The following is a 19,860-nucleotide window of genomic DNA, read 5'->3' on the forward strand; positions in this document are numbered from 1 at the left end:
TTAGCGGTCAATTTAGCCAGACATTTACTGTTTGCTGTGACACTTTTATGGGAAAAAAAGATTTTTGTGAGTTGAGTAATCCGATTTCACCCCCGAGAGGGGACTTTCACATATAAATAACGTAAGAAAGTCATTGTTCTTTCCAGACACAATGGATCGCAAACGACCCCAAGTTGCACAAAAAAGAAGAAAACACCTGGTGGACTGTCGCACGCACCAAGATGATGAAAAAGACAAGGGAAACGGCGAGACAGGGGTTGGAAAAAAAAAACCTTTTGTGGTGTTTAGGGGAGTCTTAAGACGGCTCGTTAATATAGAAATTTGATTTTATTACTGACGCACACTCCTGGTTAAATCACAAAAAACAGAGTAGAGATTATACCACAGAAATTTAACATACCATTGCAAATTCTGACCTGCTTTAAATACGTACAATTATGATGATTTCAGCGTTTTAGGACAAAAAAAAAATTAGTTTTCCTGAAATTAATTCACCTGAAATTATCCTCGTTTCAACTCAACCGAATGCTGTTTTTAAGATATTGAAAATGATGCTTTTCCCAAAAAGGGTTGAAAAATTAGTGAAATATGGTCACGTGACTAAACAGCCCAGTAGGAAATTTACAAGACTATTTAGGATACAACGAGATATTTACATTTTTACATATCTTATACCAAGTCAAGTTAGCGTTCTTCAGATATCCAGTATTTTGAGTTTAAGATATATTTTTGATCAAAACTTGATTTTCAGGCTGAAAGCAGTCTTAAAGCAAAAAAAAGTCTAGAATTCTTAAGAAAGCTCTTATTTTCAGGATTGATGAGCTTATAAGTCGATTTAATAGTGAAAGAAACTTTAAATGGCATTTTCAAGACTGTAGAAAGTGTACAAATTAGTTTTCAAGTTTATTAAGACAAAAACTTACCAAAAATTGTCTTAAAACTCGTTTTTTGGCTGAAAGCAGTGTAAAGTACTAAAAAAGTCTGGAATTCTTAAGAAAGTTCTAATTTTCAGGATTAATGAGTTTATAAGGTAATTTAATAGTAAAAGATACTTTAAATGGCATTTTTAAGACTGTGGAAAGTGTACAAATTAGTTTTCAAGCTTATCAAGACAAAAGCTTACTTAAAACTCGATTTTTCACACTGAAAGCTGTCATAAAGCACTAAAAAAAGTCTAGAATTCTTAAGAAAGCTCTTATTAATTTAATAGTGAATTGTACTGACATTTTTTAGACTGTGGAAAGTGTACAAATTAGCTTTCAGGCTTAACAAGACAAACTTTATTAAAAATAGTCTTGAAACTTGATTTTTCAGGCTGAAAGCAGTCTTAAAGCACCGAAAAAGTCTAGAATTCTTAAGAAAGCTCTTATTTTCAGGACTGATGAGTTTATAAGTCAATTTAATAGTGAAAGAAACTTTAAATGACATTTTCAAGACTGTAGAAAGTGTATAAAGCTTATCAAGACAAAAACTTACCAAAAATTTTCTTAAAACTTGTTTTTTGGCTGAAAGCAGTGTTAAAGCACTAAAAAAGTCTGGAATTCTCATTCAAAGAAGTTTGCTATAGTGGTTTGATCAAAAATTGTCTAAACATGTTGCCAAGTGTCTAAAACTGTTAAAAAATGTCTAAACAGTCCTAATCTTGTTGAAAGTGTCTAAAAAATGTACGACTTTTCTAAATTTGACCAAACATCATGTTAATTGGTTAAACTTAGTAGAGCCTACTGTTCAAAAATGTTTGTTCAATGTATACAATATTAAACATATTGCCAAATGTCTAAATTTAGATTTAGCAGAACAGTCTGAAACATGCTAGAAATTATGAAAACATGTTCGAGACTGTCTAAACAAAGCTAGTAAATTTTACCAAAACTGTTGCCAACTGTTTAAATATGTCTAAACTGTTTGTCATGTGATTAAATTTAACTAAACATGTTGCCAACTGTCTAAAACTGTTTAAAATTGTCTCAACAGTTTGTTAAGTGATTCAATTTAACTGAACATGTTGCCAACTGTCTAAACAGTTTCTACTGGGTACTGTGTATACTACCAACTGTCTAAATATTTGAATAGGCCGTAAAAATTTAAATTAAAAAGACTATAAACAATTTAAAAATTTTTAATAATTTTAAAAAACTTTTAAACATGTTTCTATCTGTTTAAATTTTGTCTTTTGTCGTCAAAAGCCTGAATCATGTTGGAAAGTCTCTAAAAATGTTCAAAATCGTCAAATCAACAGACTGAATGTTAAATTATAACTAATTTCTTGCCAAAAAAAACTAAATTATTAAAAGTGTCCAAAAATATCGAAATACTTTGTGAATCATTTAAATTTGTTGTCCAAATCGTGTTGAAAGTGTCTAACAAATGTAGGACTTTTCCAAATTTGACTAAACATACTGAAGAAGTTATATAAACATGTTTAAAACTGAATTTGGATCTCACCCCTCCAGATCATGTAGAAAGTGTCACAAAACAGTAAATTATGCTACAAATTATGTAAACTTGATCAAGATTGTTTAAACAATAAGTAAAGCATGCAAAAAATATTGGAAAGTGTCTAAAAATATTCAAAATGGTCGAAACAGTATACTTTTGAATAAACCTCTAAAATTTGAGTAAACATTGTCTAAAAATATTCAAACAATCTGCGTGAAGATTCTAAAATTGATTTTAACCTAAAAAAAAATTACTCCGTTACAACATTTGTCAACTACCCCTTCAGTAATACGGAGTGTAACAAAAAAACATTTAATCCAGATAAATTGAACAAATTACAAGACCGTTACCCTCATTAGCATCTTGGGAGCCCCCTTAAAAAGAGAAAAACCTCAGTTATGCAAAACGCTAACGGGGAGGGTCGTTATCGGCTTTTTTCAGTGTAGAAAAGGGGTGGCGGCAATTAAAAAATACTTTTTAAAGTCGTTTAAGTTTGGACGACAAAAGACCGAAGGCAAAATATGACGGTATTGGGATCGTGCAACAGGTTTTTTCCTATTTAGGGTTGAAAAAGACATCACCTGTTTAGGGCCAATGCCCTCCCTTTAAGAAAATTTCCCTATTACTATAGTTTCAAGCTTTAAACTCAAAGAAAAAAGTTATAGGGGTAGCAGCGTAACGTTTGTGTGTCCCACCTGGCCATTTATTAGGTTTTATGCAGGAAATTTGTTTATTTATACTTTTGGTGTCCCTTGTGTTTTAATTCGTATAAAACTCTACTAAAAATGGTGCAAATAATCGAGTTATTCAAGATTGAAAGAATGCACCAAAAAAGTCATCAACTTTGACGCCCTCTTGCGGCCAAATCGGCCAACCTATCAACTCAAGTTGGAATATTTTTAGAAATCTTATTTTATTAGCCATCCATTGATGAATAAAGCTTTACTAAAATTGGTGCAAATAATCGAGTTATTCAAGAATAAATGAAAGAATGCACCAAAAGTCATAAAAACTGATCAACTTTGACGCCCTCTTGCGGCCAAATCGGCCAACCTAACAACCCAAGTTGGAATATTTTTAGAAAGCTCATTTTATTAGCTATCCATTGACGAATAAAGTTTTACTAAAATTGGTGCAAATAATCGAGTTATTCAAGAATAAATGAAAGAATGCACCAAAAGTCATAAAAACTGATCAACTTTGACGCCCTCTTGCGGCCAAATCGGCCAACCTATCAACCCAAGTTGGAATATTTTTAGAAAGCTCATTTTATCAGCTATCCATTGACGAATAAAGTTTTACTAAAATTGGTGCAAATAATCGAGTTATTCAAGAATAAATGAAAGAATGCACCAAAAGTCATAAAAACTGATCAACTTTGACGCCCTCTTGCGGCCAAATCGGCCAACCTATCAACCCAAGTTGGAATATTTTTAGAAAGCTCATTTTATTAGCTATCCATTGACGAATAAAGTTTTACTAAAATTGGTGCAAATAATCGAGTTATTCAAGAATAAATGAAAGAATGCACCAAAAGTCATAAAAACTGATCAACTTTGACGCCCTCTTGCGGCCAAATCGGCCAACCTATCAACCCAAGTTGGAATATTTTTAGAAAGCTTATTTTATTAGCCATCCATTGATGAATAAAGCTTTACTAAAAATGGTGAAAATAATCGAGTTATTCAAGAATAAACAAAAGGATCCACCAAAAATGTAATAAAAAAAAATGGTCAACGTTGAATCCCTCTAGCGGCCAAACGCTACCAATAACCAATCGACTTTTATATGTCAATAGAAAGCTCATTTCATTGACTGTACATCGACATTTAAAAATATATACTAAATATCACAAATACGGGTGTTATTTACAGTTTGGTGACAGAGTGCACCAGAAACACTTTTTGACTGGTTAATGGATTAATTTGACCCTAAAAATGAGAAAAACTCCGTCACGTGACCTACTAAGTCTACTACGATGTAATGCTTGGAAATTTATTGAAAAACTATTTTTGCAAATCACAATTTTCGTAAGAGTCAAATTTGCTTGAAACCGGCTACTATCCTAATGGGTTTTTCGTTAAGTTGGCCACTTAGTGCAAGCAATAATCGACCTTAATAATTTTTTTTTTCTACAGTTTTGCTACGGCTCTACATTTGACAATCAGTGTGCTAGTTTTGTGTCAAATATCAGGGTCGTACCCAGAAAAAATCCTTCAAAAAGATTAGAGTGCTAACAATCAAGGAAAACATATTTTTTGAAAAGTCCATTTTATTTTCTTGCTATTGACATATAAAAGTCTATACAAAGTGTTATTTTGACAATAAAGACAGTTTTTACTAAATTTGACAGCTACTACTTTAACCTTCAATATCTCGGTTATTTTGACAGTTACAGGATCGTTTAATGTATTAATTTAAAGAATGATTTTTCTAAACAAGTGGCCTAATACAAACTTACCTCAATTTTGCACACAAAATCTGACAAAGTTATAAGAATAAGGAGTGTTCCTTTTGAAAAACTAGACTTACTGTCCTTTTTTAGAATTGATTTTTTGACCACCCTGTATCAGATATTTTGACGTTTTTCTGCACACACTCCTACAACAAACCTTGTTTAACACGACTAAACACAAAAACCAAGAAAAACACGTTTCCTGATATGTGCAAATTAAAATTGTTTTGGAGACTGAAAATATCAAATTTCACGAAATTTTTCTAGAATTTGAATGCAAAAATATACAGGGTGTCCCATTTAAAATAAACAGCAGTGGATATCTAAGTTTTTTAGACTCTGTAGTAATAATTCAGAAAATTAGTGAGTATTGTTAGGTTAGGTTAGTAGAGTTATTGGGAATTACAAGTACCCCCTCGGTATACTCTAACACTTCCAGAAAATCCAGATAGACCATATAAATAATCTAATTGCCTTCTGGCCCTTTTTTAAAACCAGTTTCAATCAGCAGCTGTACAACTGACTGTATAAACATCCCTGCAATGGCTAAATTATCATAATGCATTCTCCTGCAAGGGTGTTTGGTTCATTGTTGTTGGGCACGTGCCCTTCTCCCCAGTATCCTGCCCCTTTTTAATTGTACTGCAATGTGAGGCGTAATAGTAGCGGCATGTGTGTTATTTTTTTACTGCTGCAACACCTGGCCAGTCAATATTGAGCCAAAATTGTCGATATCAAGGCTAGATAGGTGTGGATTTTGATAACAAACACAAAATTCCTGTACTTGGGGTGAATTTAGAGGCAAGTCAGGTGTGTGTTCGACTTTCCCTCCCCCGAAAATTAACTCTGCGTGTTAAAAAGCAACCAGGTGGGTATAAACTGTGCGACACCCATTTTTGTTACAATTTCAGGTTACTTGCAGAAATTTAAGTTGAAAGTAATGTTTTTTTGCATTTATAAGGAATCTGGATATGTATGACAAAAAAATGCTAATCTGACACTACAGAATAGTTAGTGTGTGAATTATTTGCTTTTAAAAATAGTAAATAGCAAAATCATTCAAAATTTGTTATTAAGTGAAAACTAATACAACTTTTATAATATTGGATTAGTTTTCAATATTTTAACAAAAAAACTGACTTAAAAACTTAAAAACAATGAAAATGAACCATAATTACCAGTAAGTGAATATTAAGTCAACCTTCCTGATTTTTAGTCGATTTTCAATATTTTCAGCTCGAAAATATACTAAAATTTGCTATTAAGTGAATATTCCTTCAACATTTATGATATTTGATTAGTTTTCAGTATCTAACCTAACCTAAACTAAAATTAACTAGAAAAACTAGTAAGTAAACGTTGAGTCAATTTTCATGACTTTCAGTTGGTTTTTAATGTTTTGCAACAAAGAAATTGACTATAATTTGCTAGTAAGTGAAAACTAATACAACTTTTATAATATTGGATTAGTTTTCAATATTTTAACAAAAAAACTGACTTAAAAACTTAAAAACAATGAAAATGAACCATAATTACTAGTAAGTGAATATTAAGTCAACCTTCCTGATTTTTAGTCGATTTTCAATATTTTCAGCTTGAAAATGTACTAAAATTTGCTATTAAGTGAATATTCCTTCAACATTCATGATATTTGATTAGTTTTCAGTATCTAACCTAACCTAAACAGTTAAAGTGCAACTCTCAAATTGCAACAAAAAAATTGACTAGAATTTGCTATTAAGTGACTATTACTTCTATTTTATCCCAGATTACATCAGTTTTCAGTATGTTTAGTTTAAAAATTTACTTAAAAAAATGTGTGAACTTAAACTTCAAAAAGTGTAGAAATTTTTAGACAATTTTAAAAGTACATTTTCATGGTATTTGGTTGGTTTTCAATATTTTTAGCTTGAAAAATGACTAGAAAACTAAGTGTAAGTCTTAAAACATGAGCAGTTACTAGAATTTTTACCAAATAAGTCAATTTTTAGTTGGTGCGCAGTATATTCACGTTCAATTTAAAGTTTTCTATTAAGTGAAAATTAATACTTTCATGATATTTGTATGTTTTTCAATATTTTTAGATTACAAATTGATTTATGAGCTAAAAATACAATAATTGTTAAACCTTGAAAATTAACTACAATTTCTACTATGCACTTACTTACTAAACCAATTTTCATGATTTAAGTTGGTTTTTAAAATTTTTAACCTAAAAATTGACTATAATTTGCTGTTAAATAAATATTACTTCCGCTTTTATGATATTTGATCAGTTTTCAGGAATTTTACACTATTTCGGCTCACGTGACTCTGACAGATGTTCACTATCTTGGCTGTCAAACACCCAGTGACAAATGACGTCACTCTATCAGATTTTTTAAATTTCCAATTTTTTATGGCAGGTGTCATTATTTGACACGTTTTAACTTGATTACCATGACAGCTACAAGATCCGTTCAAATGTCAAAATATAGTTAGTTTTATTGTTTTTTTCAACAAATTTTTCTTTAAAAAATTAAAAATAAACGAGATATTTGTCATGAAATACAACAATACAACTGTATTAGAAGTATTGAAAGTGTCATGAAAAGGTTTTCTCCCAAACGTCAAAATGTATTCCGTAATTTTGACTTTCTTTTAACTAAACACAATTTTCTTTCAAATATCACAAATAACCGAAATATTGGCCGGAAAATTGAACAGTGCAAGTGAACAAGGTTTTTAAAAATCTCACAATTTGACAGCTGCTAAGTTGGTTCCTGTGGCAGTTAGAAGGTGCGTTCCAACGTCGAAATGTAGCCCAAAACTTCAACTTTCTTTTAACAAGACAGAGTTTTTATGAAAAACACACTAATAACTGAGAAAATCGGCCTAGATCACTGTTGTGCACGCCAAACTAAAATACAAAACTTTAGTATACTCCCTTCCACAAATTAAAAGTATAGTGTGTTCCTCATAAACTCAAACTGTACAAAAGGGGTGGTTTCGAGAAGTAAATGCCAAACATAAAATCCCCAGTTTTTTCCTAGAAAAAAAATCCCCAAAGGAAAAAAATGTCCTATTTTTTGGGAAAAATCCCCTAATCTGACAACCTTGTATTTTTGTTACATTTTGAGGTTATAACATATGGTATAAAACATTTTGTAAAAGAAATTTGTAAATGCTTTGAATGATAATTATTTATCTCAAAAATTGCAAATTTTCAAATCCAAATAATTCAACAATTTTGACATTTACAATTTGAGAAAAGTTGTTGCCAAATTTTTAGTAAATTCTTTTAAAACAATCGTTTTCAGTTTTCAGCAAATTTAAAAATTAACAAAGTTTGGCAACAGTGTGTGTGTATTAAAATTTCAACTTGAAAATGTCTACAAACCCAGTGTTGCCAATTTTTGACAATTTTTTTTCTAATGTAACGCTGCCAAACTTTGCAAAATTGATAATAAAAAATCCTGATACTTAAAACAGCATTTAATTCAGTCAGCATCAATAATGACTATACAGGGTGGACAACAATGATGGAAAAATCAAAAATAAGTGGAGGGGGAAAAACTAGTTGAAAAAATTCAACATATTTTATTTAAATATAGCACAGTTTCAGAATTCTGGTCTTTTTCCTCAGTTTTCCATAATGGATGTTTGTCTTGTTCCACCCTGTATATTACATTAGAATATTATTGATGATGATTGAATTAAGTGTTGACAAGTTGTGCAAAGTTTAGCATCGTTGCACTGTTTTACTCATTTAATTAGTTCTTCTCAATGTAAATCCTCTACAAATACATTTCTGCGTTAAATTTCATCAAAAAATCAAGCTCTCAAGACAATGTTGCCAACATTTTTCAATTAATACATCGTTCTTTGTTAATGTTAGCTTTTGCGTGAATTTGTACCACCCTGTAACATGCGACGTTGCCAAACTTGAGCTGACCATCAGAACAAGGAAACTCAGCGGTGTGGTGTAATAAAATAAGAGGCAAACGTGGAATTTTGATGATACAGAAAAATTGCGGAAAAATGCGGTTGTTGCCAAACATGCGGGTACTAAAATGACTTAAAACAACCAGGTAGAGTGAAGGTAAATGTAAAAAGAATGCTACTTGGTGCCTGAGATGATCTTGAGTTTTAATAAGTGTGTAGTAAGAAAGCTATTAAGAAGTCTAGCAATGAACAAATTAAGTCGTTTTTGTATGAGCTTGTTTGTGGAATTTAAATGCTTTCTTATTGTAAAAATAGAATTACGAGTGGAATTCAGCAGTCGATTATATCTTTCACCTGATATAGAAAGTGTTCTCTAGTGCAAATTATTGATAATTGAGGCTTGAAATTGTCCTTTAGTATCATTAATATTCCTTTTTCTATCAGGTAATTTTTGAAAGAAATCCCAGTCCGAGTTGAATTACAAAAAATAAATAAAATAGACAAGAAAAAGTAACAAAAACTTTTTAAACTGTAACATTCTTATTTAAGCCAATATGTCACTTTGACACCATACGTCACATTTCTACCATCCACCCAAAGGTATTGTCAAAACAAAATAAAAAAAATCAAAATTTTGTTTTTTTTTTCAGGAAAATGGTAAGTGGCGCCATCTATGTCACGTGATAGAGCGACCCAAAACAAATCAAAAACGTTCACTTGTGTCAATTATTCGATTTTCACGCGAAAAATTAAATTTTTCAAAAAATTGCGAAAATCTTGTTAATTAACCTGAAAATTGGAAAATAACATCAAATTCATGAAAATTGTGAACATGAAGGCTAACTTCATAACTGAAATTTACCAGTCAATTTTCAAAACTTTTTAAACAAATTTTAGAGCTTAAAAAACGTGATAATTGACTTGAAAACTGGAAACTGACATGAAAGTGATGAAAATTGACTTGTAAACTGCATTTTTACATCAAATTATTGAAACTTGACTTAAAAACTGCAAACTGACCAATTTATGAAAAATTGATTTGATAATTTATAATTTTTCCAGTCAATTAAATGTTCAAAATTTTTAAATAAATTTTAGTGTTTAAAAATTGATAATGAGCCTGAAAACTAGAAGCTGACATCAATATCACAAAAATTAACTGGTAAACTGGAAATTTATAGCAAATTGGACTTTTTTAAGCCAATTTTTCTTTTCTTTTTTTAATTTTTTAAACAAATTTCAGTGTTTGAGACATGTTATTTACCTGAAAACTGGAAATTGAAATCAAATTCATGAAAACTGATTTGTAAACTGGAAATCTAATATCAAATTCATGACAAAAAATCTGATATTGATATCAAAATCATGCAAACTGACATTAAATACACGAAAACTTGTTGAGTAAAATTTTACCATTCAAGGTAATTTTTAAAGAAAGAGACTTGATAAATGACTTGAAAACTGGAAACTGACATCGAAATGATGAAAATTTACTTGTAAACTGAAAATTTACATCAAAATCTTGTTAATTAAGTTAAAAACTGCAAATTGTCGTCAAATTTATGAAAAACTGATTTGATAATTAGAATTTTACAGGTCAAATCAATTTTCAAACATTTTTAAACAAATTTAAGTGCTTAAAATACGATAATTGACTTGAAAACTGACATGAAAGTGATGAAAATTTACTTGTGAACTGCATTTTTACATCAAATTGTTGAAACTTGACTTAAAAACTGCAAACTGACCAATTTATGAAAAACTGTCTTCCATCTATTATCAAATAAACAGTAATTTAATATACTGAATTAAAAAAAGACTATTTTCCAGTATTTTAAAGTTTTTTTACGTTTTAAAGAATTCACTTTCCAATCCAACAGTTAATTTCGTTTATAAATTAATTTGCAAAATACAATTTAAGCATGAAATATTAAAAAATTGTACTGTCAGATAAAGAACCTAACATGTCCTTTTACAAGATTATTATCCTTCTATAAGTTGTTTTTTTTTTTTTGTATATTAAGGACGTTTTTCCTTATGAGTGATTTAAAAAAAAAACAAGAAACCTATCTGTGAGGGTTATATTAGTATTTAAAAAAGAAACTGTAATAGAACCCTTATAAAAAAAGATCCAGGAACTGAACCAAAATAAAGTAGCGGTCCCGAGGTCAAAAATTCACCAGCTGTCTTTTGGCATGTGCGATCTTCACCTTAAAGACATCCCTCTTTAAGGGGCACATAATAAAAGATGGGGTAGGTTATTGCCATTGTCGTACTGACCTTGGGACATTTAACTATTAAAAAAAAGCAGCAGCAGCTGCTTTTCTTTTGGGGGGGCAGTGGCGTATGATGTTGGCACTTTAAAATCCGCCATTTTTAAATGTCCCCGTGCACCTGGACACCAAAAACGAAGGAAAGCATCTGCTGGTGGTCCTGCCCCCTAAAACTGGTCCTGCGAGCCGGCTTTATAACAGGATTTTGAATGGCGACGTTGCCACATCACAAACCTTCAATTCCCACACTAAACGTGGAAGATAACGCGTCATGGGAAATTAATCATGGCCTAGAAACGAGACTATAGTTTAAAGCATAGATAAGGTGCTTTAAATTTTAAAGGGTTATCGGGAAAGGCAACATTGTCAAATTTCCCTAAAACAAAGTAATTTAAAACTGAAATCTCGTGGTTGTACGGCGCCGGGATTTTTACCTGCCGTGGATTATCTTCAGTGTTTATCTTTAAATAATTAATTAATTCACGAAAAAAACTGTCACGGCAACAATGTGTTTGTTTTATTCAAAGTGCATCACGCAGCTTACGTAACTTTTTAATCAACGACCAAATTTTCTGACCTTACGATACCCTAACATGCGGTAAACATTTTTTTGGGTCAATTTTGATAAATCGATTCTATCGCACCAAAAAGTGCTGTTGGCAACCTGTTGGTACCGTTTCGAATCGGCAACGTTGGAAATATTTCACCGCCTGCAACATTCCAACGTGTTGTAGGGTCGCAGCTTCTTTCAGCAGGGTGCTGAAATCCATTCAGTTTCAAGCAGATGAATAAAAAAGGGTTGAATCAACCTTAGTTAATCTCTCTGTTTTTTTGCCGTGACAGAATTCAGAAAAAGTCTAAAGGAAAAAATTGTAGCTAGATTAATGCTCTACCAAAACCTTAAAGGGACATTTTGTCCTTAAAGGCCTCAGAAGGGAGATATTTCCTTATGAATGTTTAATGGGGGCAAAGTGTCTACTTTTGACGTCAATTTGCAGTATTTAAGTCAATTTCCAGTGTTTAAGTCAATTAACATGTTCAAACACTGAATTAAAAAAAAAAACTGTGAAGAGTGACTTTTCTGGCAAAATTTCAATTACCAAATCCGTTCTTCACGAATTTGACGTCAATTTGCAGTTTTTAAGTGAATTTCCAGTTTTCAGGTCTGAAAACTGGAAAAAAGTTTCACAATCATCAACACTGAAATTTGTTTAAAAAAAAATTGAAAATTGAGTTGACTGGCAAAATTTCAATTATCAAACCAGTTCTTGATGAATTTGCATTTCTTAAGTAAATTTCAAGAATTTAATGCACATTTCCAGTTTTCAAGTCAATTAACATGTTCAAACCCTAAAATTGTTTTAAAAACGTTTGAAAATCGACTTGATTGGCACAATTCCAATTACAAAATCAGTTTTTCATAAATTTAACGTCAATTTGCAGTTTTTAAGTCAATTAGTAAGTTTCAAACACTGAAATTTGTTTAAAAAAAAATTACAATTGACTTGACTGGCAAAATTTCAATTATCAAACCAGTTCTTCATGAATTTGCATTTCTTAAGTAAATTTCAAGAATTTAATGCACATTTCCAGTTTTCTAGTCAATTGACATGTTCAAACACTGAAATTGCTTTTAAAACTTTTGAAAATCAACTTTATTGGCAAATTTTCATTTATCAAATCAGTTTTTCATAAATTTACCGTCAATTACCAATTTTCAAGTCAATTAATAAGTTCAAATACTGAAATTGGTAAAAAACTTTTAAAGATTGACTTAATTGGCACAATTCCAATTACAAAATCAGTTTTTCATGAATTTAACGTCAATTTGCAGTTTTTAAGTCAATTAGTAAGTTTCAAACACTGAAATTTGTTTAAAAACAAATTGAAAATTGACTTGACTGGCAAAATTTCAATTATCAAACCAGTTCTTGATGAATTTGCATTTCTTAAGTAAATTTCAAGAATTTGATGCACATTTCCAGTTTTCTAGTCAATTGATATTTTCAAACACTGAAATTGCTTTAAAAACGTTTGAAAATCGACTTGATTGGCAAATTTTCATTTATCAAAGCTGTTTTTCATACATTTACCGTCAATTACCAATTTTCAAGTCAATTAATGAGTTCAAGTACTGAAATTGGTAAAAAACTTTTAAAGATTGACTTGATTGGGACAATTCCAATTATAAAATCAGTTTTTCATGAATTTAACGTCAATTTGCAGTTTTTAAGTTAATTAGTAAGTTTCAAACACTGAGGTTTGTTTAAAAAAAAAATTGAAAATTGACTTGACTGGCAAAATTTCAATTATCAAACCAGGTCTTCATGAATTTGCATTTCTTAAATAGATTTCAAGAATTTTTAAGACATTTCTAGAATTTCAAGCACATTTTCAGTTTACAATTAAATTTTCATCATTTTGGTGTCAGTTTCAAGTTTTCAAATCAATTATCAAGTTGCGTGCAGTAGAATTTGTTTAAAACATGTTGCTTTAACTGGCAAAATTTCAATTATTAAGTTAGCTTTCATGAATTTGATGTCAGTTTTGAATTTCCAAGTCAACTTGCATGAATTTGATGTCAATATCAGATTTGTAGGACAATTTTAGTGAGTTTGATGAACATTTCCAGTTTACAAGTCAATTTTCATGGTTTCAGACACATGAAAAAACAGGAGCAGGAGTAAATTGAGCTTAGAACTAAATTGAACAAACTAAATTTCAAAAGAATTGAGGGAAATGAAAAAGTCTGGTGCCGGAACTTCCTTTACTAGGCCAGAACCTTTCTGTGACTTGAGGGATCAAACAAATACAAACTCAAATTGAAGAAGGAAAACAAAAGAACTAAGCTCTGGGAGCAACTCACTGGTTTGGAGGTTTCCACCAGAGAAAAAGTAAAGAATTCCTAGCATTGAGCAAAAAGACCCTGCATTTATTTCCAACTGTCAATTCTGTGGAGATCAGAAGAGACCTCCTGAAAATGACTGTAAATATGACTAAAATGAAGTGACTTAATGGATAGATTTCGTCTATAAAGCCTTAGTAGTTGTAAAACAACAGTCTGGAAAAATGTTACTTGAAATATGTAGTAAAGCTTCTTCTTCTCTTCATCGAAAGGTTTATCTTCCTATATCATTGGAAGAAAGTGAATAATTTTCAAAATTTCTGTAAACAGCAACGAAAGGCTTCGTTCTTTGCCTACCATCTGCGTCGAATTAATCTCGAGTAATTGGAGTACTGGACCTCACAACAACCTGCTTTTTCGGTTCTCAGCTCCACAAAAAAAAATTAATCTTCACCCCATGTTCGTTAAGTGACGTCAATTAAACGGATTTACAATGGCACAAAAACGCACACATTATATAACCATTAAAACTAAGACGTTTGTCAACCAGATTGTGGAAATCCTAGGGGATTTTGTGATTGCGGGAAACCGTGTCACGTTTCGTTCGAGTGGGTTATTTAATGTTTAAAGGGACCAGACGTTCTAATGTAACCATTTTTAATTATCAATCAGTGATCAGTAGATGCGGGGGTGTTTGGTCAGAAAGAGGTAATTGAAATTTTGTCGAAAATATGGGCCCCGGAATGGAATAATAAAAGCGTTCTCACGAGTTTGCTAAACCAGATCGGATATCTGCAGGTACCAGACGAGGGTTCATTCTTCTACCAAATCAAGGTCGGGCGCCAGTGCCTCGTTTATGTGGGAGGGGAGTTGACGAGTGATTTGTTTTAATTTTAATACCGGTTAATGATGAAAGTTATGTGACTTACCAGTGGAACAAATACTAAGAGTATATGGGCGTGCCCCGCCTCCAATTTAATCCAAAAAAAAATTATACAGTCCTAACTACTCGCCAAAAATCCAACTTCTAGAAAGTTTAGAATGTGAGTTATGCGGATTCTCAAACACTCATTTTCAGATTAACTTCAATTTGTGAAGATTTTACAAAATAGAAAGTTAATTTTTCATTTTTTTTAGTCTGCATAATTGTTACTTTTGAGCCATTCTACGTCTGTTTTTGACTACATTGGACGCTGAATTTGGCTCGTTCGTGGTCAATCTGTGCCAAATTGTATTCTTTCGTCTCAAAAGCAGCAAAGATTGATTCCGCTGTTGTTCTAGTCTGCAGAATTGTTACTTTTGAGCCATTCTACGTCTGTTGGGACCAGATTGGACGCTGGATTTCACTCGTTCGTGGTCAATCTGTGCCAAATTGTATTCTTTCGTCTCAAAACCGGCATAGATCGTATCCGCTAATGTTCTAGTCTGCATAAGTGTTACTTTTGAGCCATTCTACGTCTGTTAGGACCACATTGGATGCTGAATTTGGCTCGTTCGTGGTCAATCTGTGCCAAATTGTATTATTTTGTCTCAAAACCGGCAAAGATCGATTCAAAGAACATCATTGCTTTAAAAACTTGTGTCTAATTTTGGTTATTTTTTTCAGAACTAACCTTCGCATATAAGGTCAAAATTGGCGTAAAACTAACTAACATTTTAATAAGACTTTCTTGACTCTAATGGTAGGCGATTTTGGGCTTTATTTCCATAAAAAAAACTATAAGAAAATTAGCTTTCCAGAATTTATGTAGTGCAGACTGTAGAGTTATCTATGAATATTGATTTTTTTGATGCAATTTTCAAAAAGAAAATAAAAAAGTCGGATATTCGAAAACGGTTAGAGTTATGGAAATTTAGCAAAAAATTTTGATGAAATTTCCAAAAAAGAGTAGTTTAAACAAATATCTCGAAAACAGTTTAAGGCGACCATTTTGAGATTTGTACAGTTTGAAACTTGGACTGAAACAAACAAACTGAAAAATTTTGATACAATTTCCAAAAAAAAAGTAGTACAAACGAATATCTTAAAAACGGTTAGAGTTACAGAAATTTGGTATGAGACCGAAAATGTGTTCGAATTTAACTGTTTTTCCTTTTTGGACACCCTGTATATGTTAAATCGTGTTGCAGTTAGCACGAAATAAAACAGCAGTTCAAGATGAACTTTGTACAGTCGCTGAAACCCCAAAAATGGCAAAGTTACGGAATTAGCAAAATTTTAATGCAATTTCAAAAAAGTCGAATATCTCGAAAACGGTTAGAGTTACAGAAATTTGGCAAGGAATCAAAAGTTTTCAGAATGATTTTTTGCACTCAGTGGACTAGGTTAACACCCACTTGGCTCCGGGTAAACGCGGTCACAATTTGCAGAGCGTTAGTTTCAATTTTTTACCCTAAAAATTGCTGAAATACAGAATTTTTTAAATTCTGCTGCAATTTGAAAAAAAAGTAGAACCAACGAATATCTCAAAAACGGAAAGCACATATTCGGACAATTGATCGTTATTCCCCCCTGGCTTTTCATGTTTAAAATTCGATGTTTGTAAAGTCGAAATTGGCATGAAATGCACAAGCATTTTAATGGAATTTGCCGTTATAATTGAAATAAATCGTAGGCGATTTTGGATCTTACTTACATAAACTAGCGCTGTTTTCAATTAATAATAAAACTACAGGAAAATTTGGTTTGGTAGAGGTTATGTATGCGGGCAATTACACCCTTAATTAGACATAATAGTTTGTGCTAAAATTTTTCAGACAATTTCATGTATGAAATTAGCAACAAATTCACTACCACTTTAACGGGATTTTCCGTTATAATTTAAATAAATGGTAAGCGATTTTAGACCTTATTTTCATGTACATAAGTACATATTTGTGTTTTGTTTAATTAATTCTAAATCTAGAAGAAAAATGTCGTTTTATTGCAAAATTTAACTTAAATTCAGGATAAATTAAATTTTTTGGTGATTTTGGAATATTTTCTTGTGCGCAAGGTTGAAATTGGCATGAAGCACCCTAATGGAGTTTGCCGTTATAATTGAAATAAATGCTTAGAGACTTTGGATCTTATTGGCATTTTGGTATAATTTCAAGACCGGTTACTAAAGAAAGCTGTAAATGGGACGTCCTGTAGGTTATTATGTTTACCACATTCTCAGGTCTACATTTTGACATTTTTAAAGAAGGGTTTTTGTGTGACTTACCGGTTGAGCAAATGCTGACTAGAGTATGGGCGTGCCGCCTTAGAAGATGGTGACTTTGACTCCACGAGGTGCGTTCAATCACTTGATCGATGTAGTCGTAACCAGTCACCGCCGAAATGTTGTACTGAAGTTTGGAAAGCACCAGCTGTTCCCAATTCTAAGAACCAAAAAAAAAAAATGTAAATCTCCCTGACTAGACTTAAATAGATTCAAAAAACTGAAAGGTCGATGTAACTGCCTTGAACTCGATTACGAAACCGCTAAAAAGCGCTAATTATTTGTTGATGTTTAGTATTCAATACCAACTTTAGCAGTGGGGAGAGTTTCCTTTTAAACTTACTATCGTATACGTTTAAATTTTTCGTATGTCAATATTTAATTTGCTTATTTGATGAAGATAGACTTATCGTGGAAACAAATTCCTAACCATTCATCGATAAACATAATTACAAATAAATTGCATGAGGTGCATGGGTGATGTCCAATTTAGATATTGTCCCCAAATAGGTGACAAATTGCATCAAACTATGGGAATTTTATATGGAGACATGCAAAGCAGTCATTAAGTTTATCCTAAATATCAAAAAAAATTATGACCACCCTGTGTGGTGGTTAACCCTATCATGTGACATATTGTACCAGGTGGACAAAACAGAGATCATCATACTTGGAATATTTCACACAAAATTAAGACTTATTGTCAATTTGATTGATTGCTGATGTTAACTGTAGCTTAATGGCTCTTAAAAATGTTGATCTGATAAGAGGGTTTAAATTATCAGAATTGCCACATTTTCCTTAAATCGTCACTTATGTGAAAAATTACATATGTCAATCAATTGCCAAGTTTTTTTGAAATTCATCTTAGTCAACTTATTGAAACAATGCTGTCAAAACCACATTCATGGAGTTAGCCATCACCCTGTACAAAATATTACAGGTACTTTCAGACTAATACAAGAAAGGTGATTAATCCAAAAAAAAAACACAAAACAATTTTTTCCCTGCATTCCTTTTCCTCTCACAAAATGATTTAACAGTTCCTGAGATATCCAGAAATTTCTCAAAAACGTTTGGTTTTTTTCCAGAATTTGGAAACAAAAATAAACACGCACACACCAAAATGCACAACTTTGTCTCCATTCGATCGACAATACCGAAAATCAAGGTTTTTAATCAGCAATTTGCTTAACAACCTGAGAAAGACCTGATTTAGACAACTGTGCCAACAATCAAGTCAATAAAAGGGTAATATTAGTAAAAATTTCAAAAATTGCCTTTGCAGATGTTTTTTAAGTACTGATGTGATTGTTCCAGTTCTATGATTGAAAGAACGTTTCAGAGGTCTCTGAGAGTTGCAAAATGACTAATAGAGGCTTCTGACAATTCTAAATTACTGAAAGACTTTTTCAGAACCCTCTGACAATCGTAAATGAGACTCTAAGGCCTCTGACAGTTGCAAAATGATTATTAGAGACTTCTGCCAATTATTAATGAGTGAAATAATGTTTCAGAGGCCTTTGAAAGTTGCAAAATGACTATTATAGGCTTCTGGGGATTCTGAATGACTGAAAGAACGTTTTAGAAGTCTCTGAGAGTTGCATAATGACTAATAGAGGCTTCTGACAATTCTAAATTACTGGAAAACCTTTTCAGAACCCTCTGACAATTGTAAATGAGACTCTAAGGCCTTTGACAGTTGCAAAATGATTATTAGAGACTTCTGACAATTATTAATGACTGAAATAATGTTTCAGAGGCCTTTGAGAGTTGCAAAATGACTATTAGAAGCTTCTGACAATTCTAAATTACTGAAAAACCTTTTCAGAACCCTCTGACAATTGTAAATGAGACTCTAAGGCCTCTGACAGTTGCAAAATGATTATTAGAGGCTTCTGGGAATTGAGAAAGAACATTTCAGAGGTGTCTGAGAGTTGCAAAATGACTAATAGAGGCTTCTGACAATTCTAAATTACTGAAAAACCTTTTCAGAACCCTCTGACAATTGTAAATGAGACTCTAAGGCCTCTGACAGTTGCAAAATAATTATTAGAGGCTTCTGAGAATTGAATGACTGAAAGAACATTTCAGAGGCCCCTGAGAGTCGCAAAATGACTAATAGAAGCTTCTGACAATTCTAAATTACTGAAAAACCTTTTCAGAACCCTCTGACAATTGTAAATGGGATTAAGGCCTCTGAAAGTTGCAAAATGAATATTAGGGAGTTTAAGGATACTTTTCAAATTTAGTTGAAAAACACTTGAATAAGTACGACTTTTTCTATTTTGCTTCCCATCTAATTTAATCTTCTGGTCTATTGTCAAACAAAATCATATTTAAAATATAGTTCGCAAAAAAATTGACCACAATTCTAATTAGAATGACCACTGTCCAGCCTACCCTATCCGTGACAAATTTTATTACCACCGGTTATTTATAAGGGACACAGTGGCGGATTGAACAAAAACCGTTCAAAAAGTTTTATTTTTAGTTATCAAAATCTAGCGGTGACATTTTCCTGTACGGAAACCGCAGGAAAAAATCCCAATTGAGCTTTAATTTTTAAACCCACTTCTCACCGATTTTATTACTAGAACACAGATTAGATAAAGGCATTTAACTTGTGTTTTTATTTGGATTCTGAGTAATCTTGTGTGTTTAACTATTGCCAGTACATGATATTATCACTTTCCTGAAAAATTGTTTAAAAAGCCTGTA

At 31.8% G+C, this 19,860-nt stretch overlaps 1 protein-coding gene across 1 annotated transcript in view; it reads right to left on the bottom strand.

Moving 5' to 3' along the window:
- Window positions 1-19,860, bottom strand: part of CycD (cyclin D) — a 66,864-nt gene that overhangs the window by 15,700 nt on the left and 31,304 nt on the right. The window contains exon 3 of the mRNA XM_081989128.1: window positions 17,143-17,299. Coding sequence (XP_081845254.1) covers window positions 17,143-17,299 — 157 coding nt within the window. The remainder of the gene's footprint in view (window positions 1-17,142; window positions 17,300-19,860) is intronic.

The sequence above is a fragment of the Ips typographus genome, linkage group LG11 (assembly GCF_016097725.1).
Source record: "Ips typographus isolate SLU linkage group LG11, UJ_Ityp_2.0, whole genome shotgun sequence".
Classification (NCBI taxonomy): Eukaryota; Metazoa; Arthropoda; class Insecta; order Coleoptera; family Curculionidae; genus Ips; species Ips typographus.